Source organism: Phascolarctos cinereus, unplaced genomic scaffold (assembly GCF_003287225.1).
Source record: "Phascolarctos cinereus isolate Bilbo 61053 unplaced genomic scaffold, phaCin_HiC Scaffold_726;HRSCAF=1367, whole genome shotgun sequence".
Lineage (NCBI taxonomy): Eukaryota > Metazoa > Chordata > Mammalia > Diprotodontia > Phascolarctidae > Phascolarctos > Phascolarctos cinereus.
Genome location: NW_027556098.1, coordinates 28,697,423 through 28,706,020, shown reverse-complemented (window position 1 = coordinate 28,706,020; position 8,598 = coordinate 28,697,423). Strand labels below are relative to the sequence as shown.

The window sequence follows — 8,598 nt, the reverse complement described above, 5'->3', positions numbered from 1 at the left end:
TTTAGAATTACCTAACGGCTTCTCTATTATCATCTGCATCCCACTTAAACTCTTCATTGTAGGCTTCAGAAATTGTCCCTGTCACTTTTCCACTTAATCTCTTACCTTATCTTTCAAAAAGAAAGTGCCTCTGCATCTACTCTTCTGTGTCCTGTCATTCATGATAATCCAGCCACTGGAGTGCACATGGCAAGAGCTCTGAATTTATGGTTACACTGACTGTACGGCCATAGGAAAGTCACTGAGTCTCAGTTTCTTCATCTGTGAAATAGGGATAATAACAATTTTACTACCCATCTTGAAATATTTTTGATTGTTTTTTGTCCTTTGTTGACCGTGACATCAGGGAGGTGATGGTAGAACATGCAAGTGAATTGGATTTAACTGAGGGAGGGCTATGCAAAGTCACCAGCCTCACTTTCTCCTCAGGAGACAAAGCATTAAAAGCACTGTACAAATGTGAGTCATCTTTTCTCTGCCCCTGGAAAAGTTTCCCTATCTGGGTAAGTCAAATTACAATTCTCCCCTTCTTCAAAAACACATCTTAATTTCCACATTTTCTCTGAACATTTCCCTAAAGCTTGGCTTTAACCTAAGTTTTATTAGAGGAAACAAAACCCTAACCTCTCTCCATTAAAGTCTGTTATTTACGACATTGGTTCTCGTTTATCTATCTTCTTTTTTCTTTAGATTGTGAACTAGAAGTGACAAGTGCTGGACTAGGAGTCAGGAAGATCTAAATTGTGTCTGTCACTTGTTAGCTGTAACCCTGGACATCATTTAACCTATCTTAGCCTCAATTTCCTCATCTGTAAAATGGGGATAATAATAGCACTGCCTCCCAGGGTTATTATGAGGATTGGAAGAAATAATTAGGTACAATCCTTTGCAAATCTTTAGCGATTATTTAATTTTTTTAATTTAATTTTTTATTTAATTATTTAATCTTTAGCTAGCTGTTATTTTTTTATCCATAAATATTAATTAGTGGACATTACTTGCATCCTGGAAAAATACAAAACAGGTGCTAGCGCGACTTTCTCTCTTTGCTACCCTCATCCCCTCCCTTTTCTACCCTTGCGTTGAACCCAAAGTTTTGCTTTTCTTCCTGCTTAATTCCCTCCCCTCGCAGTCGCTGCTAAAACCCGGAGCAGAAGCAAAATTGAGCCATCCAGGCTCTTACGTGATCCCAGCGGAGTGCGCAGGCGCGGGAGCCCGGGCAGCTCTCGGGAGCAAGTAGGGAGGAAGCTCGGGCTCTGCTGGGGGAGGAGGATGATGACTGCAGCCGCAGCCGCAGGGGAAGGGGCGCACAGCCCCAGCCCCGCCGCGGTGTCTCTCGGCTTGAGCGTGGCGGTGGTTTCCAGCCTGGTGAACGGATCCACTTTCGTGCTGCAGAAGAAAGGCATCGTGAGGGCAAAGAGACGAGGTACGGACCAGGGAACGCGGTGCTCCCCGGCGGCTTTCCCGCGGGTGGGGTGGGATTGACAGCGATCAAAGCTTCGGGAGGGGGGGAGTGTTTAAACCATTTGGTTTGTGTTGGCCCCGGGCCACCTAGGGATGCTGCCCTCTCTCTCCCCTTCTCCGCATCTCCCTTCCCCAGTATCTTCTTCGGTAGCTGATGCTTCTCTGGGTGATGCTGTCACCCTTTCCCCGGTAGCCTGAGTGGTCCATAGCGCCCACCCCTGCGGAAGATGCGCTCAGTGCAGTGCGAGCAGAGGCAGGGATGGAGCTGCAGCGCCCATCCGCACTTGGGAGCGCAGCCGACCCACCCCTGCCTGCTGCAGAGCAGCGGGCTCGCTCCGCTCCGAGGTGTGTGTCCTGCTCGAGGGAGAGAGTCTTTTCTGTAACCTCTGCTCCCTTCCTTTGGCCGCAGTCACTTCCCCCCACCCCGGCCCAACCTTAATGTTGGGGTAGGGTCTCTGTTAAGTTGAGTTTTAAATTTTTTTAGTTTTGTAAACGGTTAGCAGGTACACAGCTTGGGGTTTTGGAGAAGCATTGGGCATAGGTTAAAAAATTTTTTTTATTTTCACTTGAAGCACTAATTAAACAGAGTCTAGATCCCTCCGGGTATGTAGGTACATGATCTACTCAGGGGTGACTTGTAAATAACACTGGCTACCAGAGAATAGAGGGTCAAACTAGTGAAGAAACCTCCAGAGGTCATGTCCATTCTAGAGAACCTTCTATTCAAACAAACTTAAAGAAGTTATTCATGCGTCCGTTCAGATACCTGCTTTCCTCTCCTCTCTCCCCACCCCCAGTAATGTAAAATGAGAGGAAAGTGCATTTAAAAAAAATGTTTTTATTCCCTTTCTGTTGGATAATCCTGTCCTCAATTGGGAAACATTTAACCTTTATCTGAGATTGAAATTCCCTTAAGTGCTTCAGCCACAGACCTAGATCAGCTTTCAGAGCATCTAAGAGTGGAAATAGTTTTCCGTTCAAGGGCTGGAAGAGGAGTAGAATTAGAGAAAATGACATACAGTAGTCTTCAAACCTGTTTTCTACTGTACTCTGTCTCTCTGTCCTGCTTAAAGTTTGATCTCCTCCAAAGTAAGTAACCGTTTTCACTTTCAGAGTTTTAATTACTGTCACATTAAAAAAAAAAGTTACTGACTTTCAAACCTTTACATAAATCTGGATTGTGCAAAGTTACTTGGGGCTGTTAGCAGACTTCTAAATTTATTTTTGTTGCTTATGGTCCACCTCTAAACTTTTAGTTAGTTAGATAAAACATCTTGGTATTACTTAAACACTAGGAAAAGGAAGCATTGTAGACATAGCACTGACTAGAAACATCCAGTTCATTGTAAAAACATCAAAGAATATGGCCATTCAACTCTAAGGCTGGTGGAATTCTAGACAGACCCCGTCAATTCAGTCCCTTCCTCTCCTAAAAATTAACTCTTGCTGATATTATTCTTGCCACGCCTATTCCTGGCAACATCTGGACAAGTGGCGCTGGTGTTGCCAGTGCTTTCCATCTTATAGTCTGAAGTTACGTTTCAGGATTATGGGTTAACCTTGGGAGTTGCAGATCAAGCTGTCCTTTTCCCTGTACCTGATCCCTATTAATTTTGTACAACAACAGTCTGAACCTCTTGGCTCAGAGTTTAGCTCCTGATCAGTCTCCTATTCATACCAGTTCCACTACACCCTTACTGATAGAAATACAACCCCATCTAGAGAGGTAGATGATACAGTGGATAGAGTGTTGAACTTGGGAAAAACTTAAGTTTGAATCTTGCCTCAGGTGGTTACTTCCTGTTAGAAGGTGGGCAAGTCACTTAGTGTTTCTTAGCCTGAGTTTCTTCATCTGTAAAATGAGAGTATTGCTATAAGGATTGCTATAAGGATGAAAGGAGATAATATATGTAAAATATAGGTAAAAAATTTACTTTGCAAACTTTGAAGAACTTTATAAAGGTTAGCTATTATAATTACCGTAGTGTTCTATCCACTTCAAGGGGAAGCCTGGGCTAGACCAGTCCAAAGTTAATGAAATTCACCTGCTTTAATATTTAATACTTTCGGGATGTAGATTGTAATCTGTGACTGCCTTAGTAGGCATCTGTGGCCAATAAAATCCATCACCTGGTAGCCAAGCTTCTGATGATGAGCCTTTTACCTAGTCTGGTTCTGAAATAATAGTTATACAGTCTACTGCTGGACCTGGATTCTTTGTGCTGGCAATGCTTTGAGAACCCAGAGTCACCTCCAAATCCCAGTGTGACATTAGAATAGAAGATTTTGATGTGGTTCACCAAAACAGAAGCAAGTGATTGACATGCTGCTCCAGAACCAGGCTGTTGAGTAGGCCCCAGCAGAATTTTGTGAAAATCAAAACTGTTTTCTTGGCACATTTTTCTACCTCTGCATTAGTGGGGAGCCCCAAGAGAAAACCACGGAAAAGAGACCCAAATTTTCCTGAGAGCAACCATACACAATGCCCATAAGAGTATATAAGAGTAATGGTAATGGGAAGAAAGGGGGTATCTACCTATCTTTGCTTCATTAAGTATCATCTCAGGAGTTGAAGGTTGTGCTCCAAGATGGGCTCCTCACGCCTTATTACTGTATCACGGTCATCCTTTGCCAAAACCCACCAGAACATACTTCTCTCACCCATTGTTCACCAGGCTGCCATTTTTTAGCTCTATGTCTACTGCAGTTTTTATCAGTGACTTGAATCAAGGTGTATTAAATTTGCTGATGACATATACCTGGGAGAGATGGTTATTTCATTGAATGAGTCAGGCTTGGAGAAGGTCCTTGACAGCTTAGAGCATTGGGCTAAACTAAATGCTATACAACTCAGGAGGGACACATGTGAAGTTTTACCCTTGAGTCCAAAAAAACAATTTCACAAATGTTTGAAAAAGTTCTGAGAGTTTCAGTCTGAAAAGCTTAATATGAGTCAGCATGGTGATGTGGCAGCCAAAAAATGGGCAGCTAGATGGTGAAGTGGGTAGAGTGCCTGTCCTGGAATCAAGAAGACTCATCTTCATGAATTCAAATCCAACCTCAAACACTTCCTAGCTGTTTGACCCTAGGTAAGTCGCTTAACCCTATTTGCCTCAGTTCCCTCATCTGTAAAATGAGCTAAAGAAGGAAATGGCAAACTATTGCAGTACATCTGCCAAGAAAACCCCAAAGTCAGACACTACTGAACAACAAATCGAAAAAGACTGAGAAGTGTGTTTCCAAGGATGAAGAGATGAGGTCCCATGGTACTCAGGTCAGGCTACACATCTAGAGTATTGTGTTCAGTTCTAAGCATCTGAAGGGCCTTAAGGCCATGTAACATGAGTATCATTTGAAGGAACTGGAAATATTTAAAGACATGATAGCTGTTCTCAGGTATTTGAAGTACTATCCTGTGGCAGAGGGATTAGACTTACTCTGTTTATTTGTTTTTGGCTAGGCAGTGGGGTTAAGTGACTTGCCCAGGGTCACACAGGTAGTGTGTCAAGTGTCTGAGGCCAGATTTGAAGTTGGGTCCTCCTACCTCCAGGGCCGGTGCTCTATCCACTAGCTGCCCCGAGACTTGCTCTGTTTGACTCCAGAACCAGGAATCATGGGTAGAAATTGCAAAAAATGGGAATTTAGATTGATGTCAAGAAAAACTTCCTTACTATTAGCAATGGACAAAGGTAGAATACGCTGCCTCAAGACGTAGAGTTCCCTTGCATTAGAGGTCTTGTAGCAGAGACTTGACAATCATATATTAGATTATTATTCCCTCTGCTAATTACTTCTTCATTATCCTGAATGTAGCTTGATTTGTATATACTTGTTTGCGTGTTGTGTCCCCAATTAAATTGTAAGTTCATTGAGTGCAGAGACTACCTTTTGCCTCTTTTTGTATCCCCAGTGCTTAGTACAATTCCTGGAACATAGTAGGTGCTTAATAAATGTTTATTGATTGATTATTATAGTGGGAAATCTTTCAGGTATAGATTGAGCTAGCCTTTATTACCCCTTCCAACTCTAAAATTCTGTGATTCTTATTCACTTGTTTATAATTAAGAAAAAAAACTCAACCCACAAATCCATTGTATTTTCCTCTGGGCTAAAACCAAAATAAAAATACTAAAACTATGATCAAACCCCAAAAGAAGAGGCTTGAAGTTCTTTGCCAGCATCACTCAGAGGGCAAACAGAAGTTGACCATGAGTCAAGTGTTTTTTCTCTTACCTCTGTGCCTTTGGCAATTCATGGGATTAGTAACAGTATTCTAGTAGATTTTACACAATGCCTAGGGAAGACAATTACCTCAAAGCCATGAGTTGCAAAAGTAATTAAATTAGTTTGATTAGTCAGACTCTAGAATGTAAGTGTACTATTCTTAGTTTCTAGAATTATGGCCTATGAATTCCTTTTTTGAGATCTTTAAACACATTTAAATACATAAATACATTTGACAGTAGTACTCTAGGCAGGAGATAGAGACTTCCTTGCTTAGAGTGGACAGTTTTATATCAAAGTGAAAGGTTTCATCCTGTGTACAAAACAGGGATGGAAAAAGCTGAATGCGGAACTTAGTAATATAGCTGTAGCTCACAGTCATGTATCAGCAGTTTGGTGCAATGGAAACAATGCTGAATTTGGAATTAAGGGACAGGGTCTGCTGTCAGCTACCGTTGTGAACCTGCATAAGTTATCTAATCCCTAAGATTCATTTTTCTTGTCAATAAAATCAGGGGGTTGGATTGATTAGATGGCTGCAAGGTAAGGTTCCTTCTAGCTCCAAATTATGATTCTGTGACTGCCAGTCTCATGATTTCAGGATCTCTCTTCATTCTTTCATTATCCATCGTGTCTTCATGATATCTGTCTATCAATTTTGCTTATATTAGTGATGGCAAAGGTTTTAGATATGACTTGAAATTGATCAGCTACCTTGTTTTGTTTTGTTTTTGCACAGCTATACATCTCTCAGAATTTGAAAACACAACCACACACACATTTATCAATTTCAAGACACCAAGTGTTAGACACCAAGTGTACTGACTTCTAGATTACTACTATCCCATTCAGGCACACATACACCCCCTAAAAGTAAGTAGCTTAAAGCAACTTTGATATTTGTACTAATAAAGAAGAGAGAACATAAGATTTAAAATAGGGAGATAATTCAAACAACACCTCTTATCAAATTTTAGAATCTGTTTTTTTTTGCCAATTCTAAGGATGAGTAAGTTTGTTTGGTAGTTTTATTTATTTCCAATTTACTACCTATACCATGATGTTTAAGCTAATGAGAAGAAAAAAGTATGAATGAGTAATCAGCCCCTGAATAATCAGACATTGACTTTTTCCATATATCCCCTTTTGAAGAAAAAATTACTGCTCTGCAGCATACTTAGAATAAGAGGCCCTTAGCTTTATGGAAAACAAATTCTAGAATTGAGGCCTCTCCATTTTAAATGTTGTCAGTTACTCAGAAATAAAGTAGAATTCTTCAGTTCCTAAAATTGTGCATGGTCTCAACTGTGACCATGATAGTTATTATGAATTTAAAACTTTTTACCTGAAGCATGGATGTTAAGAATTTAAGACTTTCACCTAGGTAGATTAATACGATGGTAGCACTAGGTAGCTAGCTGGTGCAGTGGATAGAAACCTGGTCTGGAGTCAGGAAGGTTCATCTTCCTGATTTCAAATCCTGCCTCACCTATTAGCCGTGTGACCCTGGGCAAGTCACTTAACCTTGTTTGCCTCAGTTCTTCATCTGTAAAATGAGCTGGGGAAGGAAATGGCAAACCACTCTAGTATCTTTGCCAAGAAACCCCCAAAATGGGGTCATGAGGAGTCACCAGGACTGAACGACAGCAACAGTAATAGCACCAGAAAAGAAATATGGGACAGTTTAATATGGAAAGGATAATTGAATCTTTGATGTGGTTGAGAAAAATGATAGGTGTAGAGATGCTTATATTTATAAATATGTGTAAACTTGGTATTGGATCTATTTTTAGTTCCTATTAAAAAAAAAGTAAGAGGCAGCATGGTCTAATCAGAGTGGATAGACGGCTGGCTTTGGAGTTGGGAAGACCTGGGTTCAAGTCCTACTTTTGAGTTTCCTGGCTTTATGTTGTTGCTGTTCTTGTTCAGTCATTTCAGTAGAGTCTTACTTTTCATGACCCCAGTTGCCTGTCTGGCCCAATGCAAATGGCTTAACCTGTCAGTATTACCAAGCAGCTCTCTAATACTACACATTACCAATGCGTTGCCTAGTTGCTTTGGTAGAATTTTCTCCCTACACCAGTGAAATCACAGGTCCTGTCTTTTAGGGTTTAAGGTTAGGATTACAGCATGCATTTAGGGTTAGAGTTAGGGTTAGGGCTAAGGTTCTTCTGGACTGAGAAGAGTAATGCAGGAGAACACTTTGGGATAGTATATGATAAAGCCTCAGTGCAATTAATTTTTTTTACTTAGAGGTAAGACTGGAATCTCTGAAATGGAACTCATTTGTCCCCAGTAGGAATTTCCAACTTGTCAGTGACAAACTGGATGGTAACAGTATCCAAGGCTGCTGCTAGATCTGATACCGTCTGATCTTCATCCAATGCTAAGAGATCTCTGTCTCAGCTATTCTTTGTCAAGGGGTTGGAGGATGTCGCAGGATTCCAAATGCCTCACCCTGCCCTGGTGGATCATCTTTCCATAAAGAGATAATAGCATGTGGAAAATAAGAGTTTCTGCTACAGATGTTGGCTCTGGAAAAAACAACAACAACAAATAAATGGTTTAAATAAGAGTGTGCCTAGTAGAACATGTACTTTGCAGACAAATAGTAATTTATCCTTATTTCCACATGACAGAGTTGAAAATAGATTACAAGCTCCAATTTTAATCTAGACTTGCAGTTCTCAAAGTGTGATCCATGTAGCCCTGGGGTGTCCACAAGATCAAAACTATTTTCATAATAATACTAAGATGTTATATTAACCCTTTCCCAACTATATATCTGTGCAAAGTACAGTTTTCTTCATATACTTTAACCAAAACAACATTGCAACAGATTGAATGTAGAAGAAAATATGAGGATCAAACTGTCTTCTGTTAAGCCAGGTGTTAAAGAGATTTGCAAAT

At 40.7% G+C, this 8,598-nt stretch overlaps 1 protein-coding gene across 1 annotated transcript in view; it reads left to right on the top strand.

Moving 5' to 3' along the window:
• The first annotated feature begins 1,173 nt into the window (after positions 1-1,173).
• The window catches only part of NIPA1 (NIPA magnesium transporter 1), a 51,179-nt gene continuing 43,754 nt past the window's right edge, over positions 1,174-8,598 (top strand). Inside the window, exon 1 of the mRNA XM_020992948.2 lies at positions 1,174-1,426. Coding sequence (XP_020848607.1) covers positions 1,273-1,426 — 154 coding nt within the window. The 5' untranslated portion in view covers positions 1,174-1,272. The remainder of the gene's footprint in view (positions 1,427-8,598) is intronic.